This window comes from Salvelinus alpinus, chromosome 2, assembly GCF_045679555.1.
Source record: "Salvelinus alpinus chromosome 2, SLU_Salpinus.1, whole genome shotgun sequence".
Classification (NCBI taxonomy): Eukaryota; Metazoa; Chordata; class Actinopteri; order Salmoniformes; family Salmonidae; genus Salvelinus; species Salvelinus alpinus.
The window spans coordinates 78,154,382-78,172,877 of record NC_092087.1 but is presented as its reverse complement, the minus strand read 5'-3'; the positions used below and the strand labels follow the sequence as shown (position 1 = coordinate 78,172,877).

The 18,496-nt window shown below is 42.5% G+C and overlaps 1 protein-coding gene and 1 long non-coding RNA gene across 16 annotated transcripts in view; one reads left to right on the top strand and one right to left on the bottom strand.

Moving 5' to 3' along the window:
• Positions 1-700: 700 nt before the first annotated feature.
• Positions 701-11,025, bottom strand: LOC139567852 (uncharacterized). Its single transcript, XR_011673472.1, has 3 exons — positions 10,650-11,025; positions 1,218-1,771; positions 701-1,133 (listed from the first exon to the last, which is right to left on the bottom strand). It is a non-coding gene; the product is annotated as an uncharacterized lncRNA (long non-coding RNA).
• The window catches only part of nfixa (nuclear factor I/Xa), a 163,759-nt gene continuing 156,281 nt past the window's right edge, over positions 11,019-18,496 (top strand). For all 15 annotated transcript variants that reach the window (XM_071389432.1, XM_071389422.1, XM_071389431.1 and 12 more), the window contains exon 1: positions 11,019-11,142. In XM_071389432.1, the coding sequence (XP_071245533.1) occupies positions 11,140-11,142 (3 nt within the window). In that variant the 5' untranslated portion in view covers positions 11,019-11,139. The remainder of the gene's footprint in view (positions 11,143-18,496) is intronic.

The window sequence follows — 18,496 nt, the reverse complement described above, 5'->3', positions numbered from 1 at the left end:
GTGTATCCACACGGATGCCCGTCCGCCTGTTCTAATCCCAGTCTCTCTCAGCATCTGGAGCATTGACACAGTTTAAAGGCCTGGCGATGCCCACATAGGGCTGGCCCATTGCGCACACACTCACACACGGCCTATCTGGGGCACCAGAAGGCCCGGGAACCGCCAAGGCAGAGGCTGCCCACGTTGGCACCGCCACTGGGGGGGGGCACTGCTGGCGCTCGGGGGAGAGAGGGAAATGGCAAGGGTGTGTGTGTGTGTGGTGGGGCTGAGGGAGTGAGGAAAGGAGAGGGGGAGGAGGGGGCACCTGGCATGGGATAATCACCCTGGGAATGGTCCCATGCCCTCTGTAGATATCAGGGAGGGAGGGATGGGGGGGTGTTGGGGTGTTAGCGAAAGAGGGATGAAGAGAGAGGGGGGAGATATAGAGATAGAGCGGGGGGGGTGTGGGGAGATGAGAGAGAGAGGGGGGAGATATAGAGATAGAGCGAGGGGAGTGGGGAGATGAGAGAGAATGGATGGGTTGTTAGTGTATGTATTGAGAGAACTCTTAACACTTCACATGGGACTGGGAGTATGGATGGTTTTATCATGCTAATGCTCTGCTCTGCTCTTAAAGGACAGGTGCTACTTTTCACCCATAACAAGCTGGCATGGGATGCTTGTGATGCCCTCTCTCTCCCTCTTTCTTTTCTTTCTCCCAGTCTCTCTCGTTCTCTCTTTTTCCCTGTCTCTCTCTCTCTTTCTTCCTATCTCTCTCTCTCTCTCTCTCTCTCTTTCTCCCTCTCTCTCTCTCTCTCTTTCTCCCTGTGTCTCTCTCTCTCTTTCTCCCTGTCTCTCTCTCTCTCTTTCTCCCTGTCTCTTTCTCCCTGTCTCTCTTTCTCGCTCTCTCTTTTTCAATGTCTCTGTCACTCTACCTTTTACCCACAGCTGGCATCGGATGCTTATGGCACAACTACCCCTCTCTCTTTCCATCTCTCTGCTTTTCACCATACAGGCTGGAATTGGGTGATTATACCCCTCTCTCTCCCTTATCTCTCCTTCAGTCCAGGCCTCGGGTTGCATCAGGGTCGTCTCCCTCTCTCCCTGCCCTGCCCTCAGTGTCCTGGCCCACTGATGTCCTATCTCTCCCTGCCCTGCCCTCAGTGTCCTGGCCCACTGATGGCCTATCTCTCCCTGCCCTGCCCTCAGTGTCCTGGCACACTGATGTCCTATCTCACCCTGCCCTGCCCTGCCCCAACTGATGCCACCCCACGCCTGCCTCCTTCCTCGCCTGAACTCTCTCTCTCTGTAGTGGGCACAGATGCCCATGTTGGCCTGCAACAGCTGTCTCACCATGTGGCACTACCAAGTGTTGCCACCCAATGGAGGGGGAGTGGGGTGAGGGAGAGAAAGGGTGGTGGGGGGAGAGGGTGTGGGGAGGGGGTCTGAGTTGCGATGTGAGGGGCCGAGTTCATGAATATTAATGTTGTGATCACAGCCGAGTTCTGCTCAGGCAGGATCAAAAATCCAGGCAGATTCCTGCCTGTCTCTGTCTTTTTCTCCCTCCATCTTTCTTTATCTTTCTTCATTTTTCTAATGTTCTCTGTCTTTCTAGCTCTTTTGCACTCTTATTCTCTCTCCCTTCTCTCTTTCTCTCTCCCCCTCTCCTTCTCTCCTTCCTTCGCTCTCCCTATCTACCCCCCTCCCCCCTTTCGCTCTCACTCTCTCCCAGTAGAGTCAGTAAAGGTGATGGCCAGCGCCCATGTCTCCCCCGGTCACAGACAGGAAGCCCCTGGAAACAGAGAGAGGGAGGGAAATGTCAAACGCCTGGTTCTCATTGGTCGAAGAGTTCAAAATACACAAACCGTAACCAATAAGAAGACAAGCAGTCATCTAAGGAGTGGGACACAGAGACAGAGTAGTTTCATCCAAAATATTTTCATCCAAAAAGCTATACACGAGAAGTGCCGAAAACAGACTAGCGGCAACAAAATGGTTGCCATCAAGTGACGGGCGGCGTCCATTTTGGGGAGAGATCATTTCAGCTTCCAGACACAGTATCTTAAATAATCCTCCTCACCTCAAATAAAAATTATATTCAAAATACACTTGACTCCCCCACCCATCTCTGATTTTGCTGATAACTTCTTTATTGAGGAAAAACGTACTCACTACGACTGTGATATGTGGTTGTCCCACCTAGCTATCATAAGATGAACGCACCAACTGAGTGTCACTCTGGATAACAGCGTCTGCTGAATGACTCAAATGTAAGTGAGTCATCCAAACAGCTAAATAAGTGGCATCATAAATTATTATTATTTTTTAACATTACTAAATCTACCAGGTGGTCGCTAATTCTAGCTACACATTGATAGTGGATGGGGTGAGTTAGCTACCACCACACAATGTAAAGCATTATAATCTTGGTCACAGCTGAGTATATGCAATATTCAGAGACACACTTGTCTGGTTACACAAGACTAAGCACTGTGACAGCCTATGGCTTTACACAGTACATACATGCATTCTGTTATAATAGAAAACAGATTGGAAGGAAAACTAATCAAAAGTGAGTGATGTGATGATGGCGTCACAGTTCTATAGCTATAGCTACGGCATCAGGAGAGGAGAGGGGCTGTCAGAATGAAAAGAACACACACACACACTGGCCAACACAGCAGGGGTAAAAGCTAAAGGGACCGCGAGAAGGATGGAGAGATGGAGGAGAGAAAGAGAGAGAAAGCGAGGGATGGGGCAGCAGATCAGAGAGTGTCTCTAGTGTCTTGCTCTCCCTTTAAAGAAGAGCCAGGAAAACAGATTAGGAGTCCACTCTTTTTCTCCTGGGGGAGCAGAGCACCCCCCCGAACACACACACACACACACACACACACACACACACACACACACACACACACACACACACACACACACACACACACACACACACACACACACACACACACACACACACACACACCACACAGACAGACACACACACACACACACACACACTCTTTAATACACACACACACACTGTAGACCCTCCACTGCACCAGTCCTCTTTACAAACAACAACTGTGTTGGCTAATAGTAGCTGAAGCTAACTCTAACTGACCCGGCCCACTGCTTAGTTAATTAGCTTGTTTTCTCACGGCTGAACCTAAGACGGTTTGTGTGTTCCATCTCCTCCTTTGACCAACATGTGGACTTAAGAGGTGTAATTACTGGTTTCTCTGCCCTGTGTCACGTTTGCAAACAGTTTATGGCTGTTTAATGGGAGGGAGTATTTGCTTAGAAAGCCTACTGAGGTACACACTGCCGCTGTCGATGGCTCGGTTGCTCCATTTCATGGGCATTTGTCTGTGCATGAGTGCATCTTGTGGTTGTATTTCAGTGTATGAATGTTTTTAAATCAAATAAAATTGTATTTGTCACATGTGCCGAATACAACAGGTGTAGACCTTGCAGTGAAATGCTTACTGCCAACAATGCAGTTCAAGAAATAGTTAATAAAATATTTACTAAATAAACAAAAGTTTAAAAAAGCTAATCAATCAAAAAGTACCACAATAAATGTACATAACAATAACAAGTCAATGTGCGGGGTACAGGTTAGTCGAGGTAATTTGTAAAGTGACTATGCATAGATAATAAAGAGCGAGTAGCAGCAGTGTAAAAACAAAGGCGAAGGGGGGTTAATGTGAATAGTCCGGTGGATTAATTGTTCAGCCGTCTAAGGCTTGGGGGTAGAAGCTCAGGAGCCTTTTGGTCCTAGACGTGGCGCTCCGGTACCGCTTGCCGTGCGGTAGCAGAGAAAACAGTCTATGACTTGGGTGACTGGAGTCTTTGACAATTTGTTGGGCCTTCCTCTGACACTGCCTAGTATATAGATCCTGGATGTCAGGAAGCTTGGCCCCAGTGATGTACTGGTGTATGTGCATGGCTATCGTTTGTTTGTTTGTTTGTCTATCTGTGTGTGTGTGTGTGTGTGTGTGTGTCTGTGTGTGTGTGTGTGTGTGCGCGAGCGCCAGCCTGCGTCTCCTAGTATCTATTCAGGTTTACAGAGCTGCCCATGGCAGTAGGTGATAAGCACCGATCCAACCAGACTGTACTAGCCTGGACAGGCCTGTCATTACCAGGGTAGTGTTCCATTTTCAACTCCTGGTCCTGTAACCAGAAATCTAGTAACCAGGAACTCAACTCACTTTTTGCCTTTGAGTATTAGTTGTGTATTGGGTTTAGTGGAGTTTCACAGCCACATGGTATTGAGTCTCACAGCGATGTGGACATACTTTATACGCTCTAAACCTAAACGTATCAAGCCCAGCCAGGTCACCTGTGATAGAAATCAGTATTCGATGTCCATCCATGTCTGAGGATGTCGGGAGATGACGTGTAAAAAGACCACTAGGGGTAACAGTGAGCACTGTTACCTTCAAGTAGGTTTGGGTTTTGCCTGGGCGTTGTGGACGAGGATGGGCGTAAGCATCTGCCTCTGGTGACAAAGGTTGTATGTTCGAATCCAGCGATAGAAAGTTGTTGTTGATTTTTGTGTTAAGCCTATCCCAAACCTTAACCCTTACATTAACCATTCAGACTTAATGCCTAACCTTAAGAATTTGGAGTTAATGCCTAAACTTAACCTTAAACACGTTTGGAACAGCTTGTAAAGAGACTGAGAGCCTGTTGGTCAGCCAGCCAGGGGGCAGCTAGTAACCCTTGGTTGGCCAGTAGTGCCTCTTTTCACTTTGTTGTTTTTCTCTCTCTCCTTCCCCCTTCCTCCCTCCCTCTCTTTTCTGTTACTCTCCCTGTCAGACTGTAAAGGGGATGCAGACAGAGAAAAGGAGAAATGGCCAGAAAAGCCATCCAAACTCCAACCCGCCAGAGAGTGAGATTTGTAATGCTAGACAACACTCAGTCAGTCGCAATGCAATGCTAGAATAAACCCCTCTCCCTCTCAGCCTGCAGACAAACAGGCCCTTGTGTGTTCCAGGGCCTTGTGTACGCCCCAAATGGCACCCAAACCCTGTGTAGTGCACTACTTTTGACCACTGCCCTATGGGGGATAGTGTTCCATTTGGGACGAAAGACCTTGTGTGGGATATGGCACTTCTCCCTTCTCACAGCTCTGTTGACCAGTCCCAAACAGAGGAGGAACACGCAGTATAGGCCTACTGGGCAGATCAGATTCGGTTTGGGGTTTTTAAGTTGAAGGCTGAACTCTTGTCTTTATCTTGATTTGATTGCTTGAGGGAATTTTGAGATGGGCCTGCTAACATGACTGTGTCTGTATGGATCTGTAATGCCAGGGTGGGGATACTGTATGTCGGAGACCTCTTGTCAAGGCCACATTGGCAGTCATCATATCTCCTCATATCCGTTTGGTGTCCTGTGTGTTTTACGTTTTTGCTCTTAGTAGTTCCATCGATGTGAAGTTCATGCTAATAATTCAACTCTAGATAGAAGATGTCCTGACCGAAGGCCCAGTTCGAGGGCTGAGTCTCAGCGTGGACACCTGGATGAGATTAGTGTGGATCTATATTGTTCAACTGCTCACCTATACTAAATGACATGATGAGCAAAGTGGTGAGCCAGTTCCTGATGTGAGGGAATATGTCATTCCTTAATTAATACATCCACGTGGTTTAGGAAAGGTGATAGAAATACATCTTTCTCAACATTGACACCTCTATGCTGCAATAACTGGGCCCGCCTAACATGTTGTGCCTTGTTTTTTCAGAACTACAGGCCACCTATCCCATAACCTTTTCTTCCATAACTAATTTGCTTAAATCGATAAAGAGACAGAAAAGTTGAAAGAGGGTCCCTGCTGAACGTTCCGCTCTGATCGTTCCATATACCGCCGTCACTCGAGTTTCCAGACAGTGAGGTTTTTAAGACTCATAGCCCACATAATGGCTGGTCTTAAAACAATGCGGTCGCGAGAGAGGTCGTTATGGGGGCTGCGGTAACCGCTGTGCACCGCTAACCCTTAATTACCTTTAATTAGTCCAAAGCTTCCTCTAATTGACGCGTAGAGGGCTCGCGTTAAAGCTTGCCTTTGCTCTTGCTGTGTGGAGACAATTAGACCGTATTGCGTCGGCACGGCAACAAAAGTTCAACTGTTTGTTTTTTTAACTCCCTGGAACATAGTATTATTTCGATATTTTTTAAGAGAATGGTTTGGCCCCATGTTGTCTCCGTCCAAGTGAAATCAAACTATTTGAAGCCGTTTTTACCAGCATTGAAGGCTTACAGTCTTACAGTTTTATTTTCTCTTCTTGGCTAGGCGGTCTAGCCTAGGCCTATAGTGTTTGATAAATCAAATCAAGCAAATCCCAATTCGTTTATTTATGACTTTATCCCAATATCTTAAAAACATTATTTCAATGTTTTTATAAACAAATAGTTTTCATCTACCAAGTAAATACTATTAATCCCATATACATAAAAATAGGGAATGATTACTATAATACAAAGGTTTTGGACCTACAGCAATAGCCACTGAACAGGGTACAACTGGAGGGGGCATGGAGACTTCATATTCCAGGAATAGATTATATTATGCCTAGATTAGAATAGATTATATTATAATTATTAATTCTATTGTCAAATCATGAAAATACAATTTTGAGGGCAGTTTCATCCCTGCCACACTGAGTTGTGAATATAGGACAGCCAGCTTTGCCATCAACAAGCCTTGGCCACTTAAAAAAAATATTGCAGCATAGGCTATTAATTATTAATCTGTCAGTTGTCATATTTTTGAGAAAATAATTGAAATTAGTGTGTTTATTTCCATATGTGACAGAGGTTTAGTATTTATTTTCAAAAAGATATGCTATGCGACAAGAGTCTGACTCATTACAGTGCCCTCGTGCACAAAGCACTGCAGAATTTACCACCATAATAAGATCCTATTCTATATGCATTTCAATAGCCCCGATACTGCAGGCATATCCGGTCCTATTGGTCCAAGTTCTTGCATTCATTTATCGTCATACTGAACATTTTGGGATATAGCCCATCATTATTCGTTTTTCTTCGTTCGTTTAGGCTTAATGTGATATACATTTTTTGACAATATTATTTTCAACAAAGTGTTTATCTTTCAGATGGATTATTTTACGAATTGATTGCCAAATGTTTTACTTTAAAATGATTTTCTTCTGAACAGTTTTATTATACCTATAATTGTGCATATTTGTAGTCTTTTTTTATTTATTTCAATTTTTGAAAAGAATAGGTAAGTGTTTAAAAAAAGGACCATAAGAATTAACCATGATAACACACATGACAAATTGCTTTGGAGGTAAATTCGGTTCCTCAACTCTTAATCTTGAAATATTTGTTGAACAAAAGTCATTTTTCGTTTTTAGATTTGTCATTGTTCTTCTGAAATGTGCAACATTAATAATTTGTTTGCTATATGAAAACTAATGTGAAACCGGTTTATAGGGGGTTAAATTGAAACTGGTTATGCTAAATTGATATTGTGACCATGAAGAATTATAATTTGTAACGATGGAGTATATAAAAGTATTCATTCGTAGATATACTTTACTGTGTCAACGAAGAGACAGCTTCTCAATTAGCACCTGCATGTGAAATATAATATGATGCCAGAAATTCTGTAAAGAATGTTAAAAGAGACTGATATAACTTATAAAACCAGTTGACGTACCAGTTGACGATGAAAAACCAATGCATTGAAAATGAATTACTAAAATAATCGAATGCCCTTATTGTAGGCTTTGGGAAGTATGCAAGTCATTTGTTATAAAATAATACTGTATATTAATTAATAAGGACTTGTCCTAGATAATTAAATGGACAACATATTTTGAAACGAAAATTGTGTATAGTTATTCCAAAAACGTTTTACAATGCTGAAATATAGGCTATAGCTGATAGACTAGTGCAATTAACAGTTAAACTAAGTGACATTTTCATAGGTCTGATATATAAACAGTGGGTCATCTCATCTTCATAACTAAGATCCTATTGTCAATATATCATCATAGTAGCCTACCCTGCATGCTATTTAGTGATCGAAGTTGTATTTATTAGCCTACTTATTGTTTAATATTTGTTATTGTAGTAAGCTATCGGTGAAATGACCTACAACAGACGGCAAAAGAGAAACGATTGGAATTTGGAATCTCTATTCTATTTTGATTCCTTCAGAGACAATATTTGTCTAAGGCCTGTGAAAATCAATATTACCATGGTAAAATAATGTTGCCAAAGATAGACATATTTGAGACATTTATCACAATGTTTTTGTTTTGTTTGTTAAAATGAGTTGGGATAAATAACTAGCCTAACTGTGTGAGGATTAAGTTCAACTCTGTTAGTCTTTCGTTTCTAGGCTCCACTCCTCAACACACTGCAGTCTATTTCTTATATTCAAAAGCAGAGCATAAACTTTGAGCGAAATGTTTTGTCGCGTTCTTGACAGACTTTCTCCCACACCACCCTCCCCCCAACACCTTTTAACCCTCTCGTGTTAAATGGAATACTCTAAATTAGGTTTAAATAATAACTTAAATCATAATTCAATGAATGAATAATAGATGAGGCCAAATGCGTTGGGAGGTCAATATTCAATAATTCATCACGCCGTTATGTTACTCCTGATGTGATGTGCTGCAGGAATGTCCTTGCGTGTCTGATTGAATAGCTCCAGATTCTTTCATCTCAAACAAACCAAAAATAAGACCTCAAAGTATAAAGATGTATTTAGTTTATCAAAAACAAATACATGTATTGGCCCCCACCCATGTTGATGGTTGTATTTCTTAGGCCTAGGCTATATGTGGCATGTCTGGTTGACTAGCTCCAGATTGTTGTCCGGATAGTATCAACCCCAAAATAATAACAAAATCAGTGAACATTTATCGTTAAAAGGGATTATCGTTATTTATCAAAAGTACATAAATAGCCTATTTAGAAGTTGCGTGTTTTTTTACGCGTGTGGGGAGACCTATATGTGGTGTGTGTGTGTGTTTTGTGTCTTCAACCTGCGTTGCAAATTTGATTATGACTGTAAATGAGCGGCATATCAGTCCTATATAACATTTTGAAAAACTGCACGAACTCCCGAAAAGTATAGCCGTGCAGGACAGACACAGAACAATAAACCATTTATGGGTTAGAACCCAACTGCATGGGTTAAATTCCATTCCTGAATTCAGTGATGTCACATCAATTGTCCTGCACCTGTTAGCTAAATAAACTGAGGTGGATGGCCTAAACTTTCCTCAGCTTGTGTCTTGATAGTCAACTTTTTTTTGATACACTCTTAGAAAAAAAGGTTCTGGATAGAACCAAAAAGGGTTATATTGCTTGCTTCATATGGCACCCCTAAAGGTTCTATATAGAACCATGTTGTAGGGTTCTTTGATCAGAACCCCAGGGGTTCTTCTTCACTGAACCAAAATTGGTTCCATTAGGGGTTCTATGTGGAACCAACTTCGGTTTTAGAACCTTAAGGGGTGCCATATATGAAGTAAGCATAGAACTATTTTTGGTTCTATCCATAACCTTTTTTTTATATTCCAATGTGGGATATTCCAAATTCAAATGCTATTGCATCCATGATCCATACATATTACATTACATTTTCTATAGGCTCGGAACTTTGAGGCGTTTTTATGAGAATGTCTGGGAGGCCTCAGAGCGCGCACTGCCTCATCTCACCAAATGTGTGGGCACTGCCAAAGGCCGCGCAAGGCCGTGCACTCTGGTCACTTTAGAAACTTTCGCTGACCCAAATGACCTAGAAATACGTAATTATTTTTGATGTTGGCATAGTTATTAGGTTTCTATCGACTGCAGTTCATGAATGTCACTATGAAACACAGGGCAAAGTTCCATGTTGAACTAACTACCTGTCCTGACCTGACCCGACCAGGACTATTCCACTAGCCTACACCTGACACCTCTATCCCTTACTCATCTCCCTCTTTCTCTCTCCGTTCCTCTGCGGCTGGTAACGGTAGCGCAAGACAGCACAGGCAGCCCGTAATCCCCGCTGCCCGTGATTTAGCCCGAGCCCGCATAATGCTCCTAAACCCCCAGCTGCTACCCTGGCCACTTGCTCCCCGCGACAGACTGCGAACAGTTCGCGTTATTAATAATTCAACCAACTCGACGCTTCCACGAGACCACGACCGGCTGATCGCTCTGACCTGCCCCGACGCTAATAAGGCTATACAACTGCCATCATTCTTATTCCATTTTAAAGGGACATTAACCTCCTTTTGTGTCGCTGATATTGGGGAATAAACCGCTATCAGTATTGATATTGGAACGTAGGCTACGGCTATCGCATCAGCAGTCAGCATTTTACACGAGGATTTTTCGACAGGTCTTTGTTGCTGCTGTTGCTGCGGTGTAGGCATTTTGGTATCTCGGCAATGCAATAACGATTTTGAAGACGTCTCTTTCATCTCGTACGCTTTGAGGAGGAGGAGGCGTGGGACCAGGGGACTCTCCGATTGTGGATCAAGAGTGAGAGAGGGGGACAAGGGGAAAGCAGAACGAGAAGACAGACAGTGGAGGAAGAGATTGGGGTGTTGGTGTTAGTTTGGATACACATTTTGGAAACGGGAGCAGAGAGCTGTTATTTTCAAGGGGGAGAAAATACATAAACAAAAACTTACTTTCTATCTTATCTCCGTCCACACAGTATTTTACCTATTTGTGAGACGTTTGTTGGTGGTTCGGCGTCTCTCTCACGTCACTGATTAGTTGCAAAACTTTCTTTCACCACTCGGTGTTGAAGGCAGCAGGACTTGGACTCGAACGTCTCCCGAACTTCTTGGGCCGTCGACGAGCGTTGACGATGGATGCAACTTGTGCTAACAAGTGAAAAGAAGAATCCAGAATAACGAGGAGAGTAGGGAGTCTGCTGCTACGCTGTCCTTCCTTTCCTTTTCTCTCGCAGAAGAGAAGACTAACTTTTTCAAAGACCGTTTTCTGGGCCACAGGCCGACTTGTTTAAAGGACTTGTTTTTGCTTCCGGTAACACCGAAGAAAGTCGCGCTCTCTCGCCCTCTTCTCTCCCTCTCGCTCTCTCTCACTTTTTTTGGAAGCAGAATTTTTAAAGTAAAATGGGTCTTTGAGAGAGTTGGCACATCTCCCTGCGCTATAATGGTACGTGCTATGTAAATTAATATAATCACTGGAGAAAGCCTTTCAAATTATTGCCATATTATTTCCAAGGTTGATATGTAGAATACCTTTACACTTTAACATTATGTTATAATTATGTTACAATTAATTTAAGAGGGAACTTATTTGATTCACGTCAGTCAAAATCTACATCTCAGTCGAAAGAGGAGTATTTGTTATTGATTAGACTAATTACTTTAGTGCTTACAGGTGTATTATTGTATTATTTAAGTAATATTATTTTATTTCGTGTGTGACTGTGTGACACTAAACGGTCAAAAGTGAAGCACCACAATGCAAGCAAAGCTCACCTGTATCCCTGATGCTTGCTATAATTGTCTAGACAAGTGGTAACTACTCCGTTTTGTTACTGTGATGTGTCTGACTATCATAAACAGCTTATTATCCCACACATCTCACTTTTTTTATTTAACCACGAATTTTGATTAAATGTAGGCCTGTTATTATTTATATTATAATTTATTATAATACATTATTTTACATTTATTATAACATTTTTTATATTTAGTCTATAGGCCTATTATTTATTATTATCGAAGTCAAAATAAATATGAGGCTATATAAAAAATGTAATAAAAAATTGAGAACAAAATAGTCGTCTGAATATAAAACCCATGTGATGACAAAGTGGCGGGATGCTGGGTCTATTCTGCGGTGGTTAGCCTACATCAAAAAGAATAACCAACGACGACAGCATGTTTTTATCGTTCTAAGAGAGCAGTTTGACAGGCCAGAATATGGGACAGTGCGGGTGGTTCTTGTGTGTCGGAGACCAAATGTTCAACCTTTTAGAAGCGTCATTGTCTGGGGTGCATCTCTTTCAAATCAAATAAATGTGTATTTGTTGTGTATGTATACACAGATTGGCAGATGTTAAAGCAAGTGCAGCGAAATGCTTTTGTTCCTAGCTCCAGCAGTGCAGTAAATGTCTAACAGTACAATAGGCCTACTAATACACAAATAATCCCGATCTCTTTCTCCTACTTGCGGAATTGTCTTTTTGCCCCTGTAGCCTGTCGGTTGTATTTTCATCAATGGGTCGGCTAATTGAGTTGCGTACTTGATGACACTTCATATAGGCTCGCGAAAAGGGAGGGGGACGCGGGAATAGATTTACAATCAGTATTGGTGTGTTTATAGTTCATAGGCCGGTTCAAACCATCCAATGGATATCAGACTTGTTTTTTTTTGCCAGAAGCATGTGGTTACCTTACCACAAGCTATAATAATAATAATATGCTAATAATAACTAGAATAATATATGATATGAAATAAAATGTAATAGGAATGCTATATTTATAATATAGCCTAAGATATACAGCACATAACATACATTGTGTACAAAACATTAGGAACACCTGTTCTTTCCTTGACAGACTGACCAGGTGAATCCAGGTGAAAACTATGATCCCTTATTGATGTCACCTGTTAAATCCAATCAGTGTAGATGAAGGGGAGGAGACATTAAAGAAGGATTTTTAAGCCTTGAGACAATTGAGACATGGATTGTGTGTGTGCCATTCAGATGGTGAATGGTCAAGACAAAATATTTAAGTGTCTTTGAACGGGATACTGTATGGTAGCAGGTGCCAGGCGCACCGGTTTGAGTGTGTCAAGAACTGCAACTCTGCTGGGTTTTTCACACTCAACAGTTTCCTGTGTGTATCAAGAATGGTCCACCACCCAAAGGACATCCAGACAATTTGACACAACTGTGGGAAGGATTGGAGTCAACATGGGCCAGCATCCCTGTGGAATGCTTTTGGCACCTTGTAGAGTCCATGCCCCAACGAATTGAGGTTGTTCTGACGGCAAAAGGGGGTGCAACTCAATATTAGGAAGGTGTTCCTCTCCTTAACTCTGACTGTTCCTAACCGCATTGGATTACCATTGTAATCTCTGTATCATAACTCTTCGTTAATATATTATTTAATATGTAAAGGGACAGATGCGTTACGCTTTTGATAGTTCTGTTTAGTTTTTAAATGTATTGTCTGTTTTGTATACACTCAGTGTATATAGAAAAGTCATTATTATTCAATAGGTCACAATCTATTTTAAGTCCATAGTTACCATTAATTTAAAAAAAGGCATTTTCTGTGTATTATTCAGGCAGCATCAGTAATAATATACTGTAAGCTACACTCCAGTCACATTAGGAGTTATATTAGGGTAGTCCTAGGCCTTCTCTTGAAGCCTGCTTTCTGAGGCAAACACCCACCTCTGAAATGTACTACTTGATAGGGGGTGTGGTGTGTGTCTGATGTGATTTGGCCGTTCAGCAGCAATCATCATTCAATCTACACAGCCCGTCAGTCTGACTGGGTCTCATCTGCACTCACGGAATCTCACATCACTGACTCTCAAACATACAAACCTAATATGATCCATTAACACGTTATACTGTAGGGCTGTGACAGTCATGGCATTTTGGATGATGGTAATTGGCCAGCCAAATGACCTTTGTCACCGTAATAACCGTTCAAATAGCCCCATAGGAGCAAATAGGAGCAAAACAGGAAGTAAATATCTGTGCTAAAATATGCGGTGTGATTTGTTGATTCAACTCAACTGAAATTACAAAAAATACACTCCATTACATGAGCCACATCAGTTAACATAATTTGATTGAACATTCTACATTACCATAGAAATGATTCAGTGTACCCATGAGTTTAACAGTCAAATTGCCAGTGTTAGAGGTTCCAAGCCTGTTCTATTCATTGTGTTTCTATGTGCTGCTGCTGCATTGTGGAGGCCGTTGCCTAGGCAACCGACTAGTTTGCTTGTTCCAGCAAGGAGCAACAAAGTTTCATCATGTCGTTAAGAGTCCATGTTAAGCCCAAAACAGACTCAACTGCATGAATGCCCGGCCTTCCCGTCTTCAGTCAGCTGTTCGTTCCACACAAAACGTTTTACTTTTAAAAACGGTTATGACGGTTATTTTACTTTCATGAGGGTCTTCGTCCATAACCATATGGTAATTGTGCCAGCCCTACGTTATAGGTGACTTAGTAAATACTGTAGAGCAGCATTTCTCAAACTCGGTCCTCGAGACCCCAAAAGTGCAACCTCGGGGTTCCGATGACAGAGTTGGGAAACCCTGCTATAGAAGGCCAGGGATGTAAAAATAAGTTCCTGAGAGATAGAAAAGTTGATCCTAACAAATGGTTAGTTCATGCATCAATGAGCACGGTAATACAACACAAAACATAATTAACAGCATTGACAAGCTTTCCTGTAGTCTATATTGTGGTTATTATTAGTCTCCGATTTGGACTTTGAGCTGCCTCGTCTGTCAAGTGCAGTATTGTAATTGGTGAGTTGGCAAGGGGGCGTAAACCTCGACATCACATCATCACCATGACATTTGGCTGATTTGAATATCTGGATTCTATTTCTATGGGCTCACCGTGTGTTACCGTTATATGCCCCATTGAAACGTGTGTTACCATTATATGCCCCATTGAAACGTGTGTTACCATTAAATGCCCCATTGAAACGCTTGTGTTTTGTAATCTAATGCGTTGTGGTAAACTCTCCCTGTGTTAGAGCTCAGAAGCAAATTACTCCCCACGATCAGCCTATTGTGGGAAACAATGAGGTTATTGTAACCAGGAGAAACATTATTGTTGAGTGCACATACCACAGTGTGGTTTCACGTTGTTAGAGAGTGTGGTTTCACTAGTAAGTTACCACAGTGTGGTTTCACGTTGTTAGAGAGTGTGGTTTCACTAGTAAGTTACCACAGTGTGGTTTCACGTTGTTAGAGAGTGTGGTTTCACTAGTAAGTTACCACAGTGTGGTTTCACGTTGTTAGAGAGTGTGGTTTCACTAGTAAGTTACCACAGTGTGGTTTCACGTTGTTAGAGAGTGTGGTTTCACTAGTAAGTTACCACAGTGTGGTTTCACGTTGTTAGAGAGTGTGGTTTCACTAGTAAGTTACCACAGTGTGGTTTCACGTTGTTAGAGAGTGTGGTTTCACTAGTAAGTTACCACAGTGTGGTTTCACGTTGTTAGAGAGTGTGGTTTCACTAGTAAGTTACCACAGTGTGGTTTCACGTTGTTAGAGAGTGTGGTTTCACTAGTAAGTTACCACAGTGTGGTTTCACGTTGTTAGAGAGTGTGGTTTCACTAGTAAGTTACCACAGTGTGGTTTCACGTTGTTAGAGAGTGTGGTTTCACTAGTAAGTTACCACAGTGTGGTTTCACGTTGTTAGAGAGTGTGGTTTCACTAGTAAGTTACCACAGTGTGGTTTCACGTTGTTAGAGAGTGTGGTTTCACTAGTAAGTTACCACAGTGTGGTTTCACGTTGTTAGAGAGTGTGGTTTCACTAGTAAGTTACCACAGTGTGGTTTCACGTTGTTAGAGAGTGTGGTTTCACTAGTAAGTTACCACAGTGTGGTTTCACGTTGTTAGAGAGTGTGGTTTCACTAGTAAGTTACCACAGTGTGGTTTCACGTTGTTAGAGAGTGTGATTTCACTAGTAAGTTACCACTGTGTGGTTTCACGTTGTTAGAGAGTGTGGTTTCACTAGTAAGAGTATCTTGGTAAAGACAGACCTGTAGGGACAGAGTTAATGTGTTACATACATTAATACCACCCTTCTACTGTGTAACTAAATATATAGTGTTGGCCTATAGGGATCTCCCTCACTACTGTGTAACTAGGTGTATAGTGTTGGCCTATAGGGATCTCCCACACTACTGTGTAACTAAATATATAGTGTTGGCCTATAGGGATCTCCCTCACTACTGTGTAACTAAATATATAGTGTTGGCCTATAGGGATCTCCCTCACTACTGTGTAACTAGGTGTATAGTGTTGGCCTATAGGGATCTCCCACACTACTGTGTAACTAAATATATAGTGTTGGCCTATAGGGATCTCCCTCACTACTGTGTAACTAAATATATAGTGTTGGCCTATAGGATCTCCCTCACTACTGTGTAACTAGGTGTATAGTGTTGGCCTATAGGGATCTCCCTCACTACTGTGTAACTAGGTGTATAGTGTTGGCCTATAGGGATCTCCCTCACTACTGTGTAACTAAATATATAGTGTTGGCCTATAGGGATCTCCCTCACTACTGTGTAACTAGGTGTATAGTGTTGGCCTATAGGGATCTCCCTCACTACTGTGTAACTAGGTGTATAGTGTTGGCCTATAGGGATCTCCCTCACTACTGTGTAACTAGGTGTATAGTGTTGGCCTATAGGGATCTCCCTCACTACTGTGTAACTAAATATATAGTGTTGGCCTATAGGGATCTCCCTCAATACATGGTGCTGGAGATATATTGGGTGGGTTATGCAGGGTTTTGTTCCAGCCCACTTACACACCTGTGCTGGGCTGAAGTTGGAAACATGTGAAGGGAACAAGGACAGAAAGAAAGGAACAGCTTCCTGCGATGAAACACAGCTACAATATATCTTTATTGATACAATACAGCCTGGTATAAATACAATATATCTTTATTGATACAATACAGCCTGGTATAAATACAATATATCTGTATTGATACAATACAGCCTGGTATAAATACAATATATATTTATTGCTACAATACAGCCCTGGTAGAAATACAATATATCTTTATTGATACAATACAGCCCTGGTATAAATACAATATATCTTTATTGCTACAATACAGCCCTGGTATAAATACAATATATCTGTATTGATACAATACAGCCCTGGTATAAATACAATATATCTTTATTGCTACAATACAGCCCTGGTATAAATACAATATATCTTTATTGCTACAATACAGCCCTGGTATAAATACAATATATCTTTATTGATACAATACAGCCTGGTATAAATACAATATATCTGTATTGATACAATACAGCCCTGGTATAAATACAATATATCTTTATTGATACAATACAGTCCTGGTATAAATACAATATATATTTACTGATACAATACAGCCCTGGTATAGATACAATATATCTTTATTGATACAATACAGCCCTGGTATAGATACAATATATCTTTATTGATACAATACAGCCCTGGTATAAATACAATGTCTTTATTGATACAATACAGCCCTGGTATAAATACAATATATCTGTATTGATACAATACAGCCCTGGTATAGATACAATATATCTTTATTGCTACAATACAGCCTGGTATAAATACAATATTGTAAGGGCTGTCGCTCTCCTCATCCTCGGACGAGGAGAGGAGAGAAGGATCATCAGACCAAAATGCAGCAGTAGGGAAATAGGCCATCTCTTTATTTGGAAAAAACTATGATGGCAACACGAAAGAAACAAAACACTTTCAAAAGTACAAAACAAGAAAACGACGTTGACGAAACCTGAACATAAACTTACATAACTAAACGTAAACTCACGGACAGGAAACAGACGACATCAAAATAAACGAACAGCCAAACAGTCCCGTATGGTACATACATTCGACGACACAGGAGACAATCACCCACAAACAAACAGTGAGAACACCCTACCTAAATATGACTCTTAATTAGAGGAGAACGCAAAACACCTGCCTCTAATTAAGAGCCATACCAGGCAACCAAAACCAACATAGAAACAGATAACATAGACTGCCCACCCAAAACACATGCCCTGACCTAAACACATACAAAAAACAACATAAAACAGGTCAGGACCGTTACAGAACCCCCCCCTCAAGGTGCGAACGCCGGGCGCACCAGCACAAAGTCCAGGGGAGGGTCTGGGTGGGCAGTTGACCACGGTGGTGGCTCCGGCTCTGGACGCTGTCCCCACACCACCATAGTCACCCCCCGCTTCTGTCTACCCCTCCCAATGACCACCCTAAAACTCACATCCCCTAAATAAACGGCCAGCACCAGGAGAAGGGGCAGCACCGGGATAAGGGGCAGCACCGGGATAAGGGGCAGCACCGGGACAAGGGGCAGCACCGGGACAAGGGGCAGCACCGGGACAAGGGGCAGCACCGGGATAAGGGGCAGCACCGGGACAAGGGGCAGCACCGGGACAAGGGGCAACACCGGGACAAGGGGCAGGTCCCGGCTGATATACTCTGGCAGATCCTGGCTGAGGGACTCTGGCAGGTCCTGGCTGAGGGACTCTGGCAGGTCCTGGCTGAGGGACTCTGGCAGGTCCTGGCTGAGGGGCTCTGGCAGGTCCTGGCTGGACGGCTCTGGCAGGTCCTGGCTGGACGGCTCTGGCAGGTCCTGGCTGGACGGCTCTGGCAGGTCCTGGCTGGACGGCTCTGGCAGGTCCTGGCTGGACGGCTCTGGCAGGTCCTGGCTGGACGGCTCTGGCAGGTCCTGGCTGGACGGCTCTG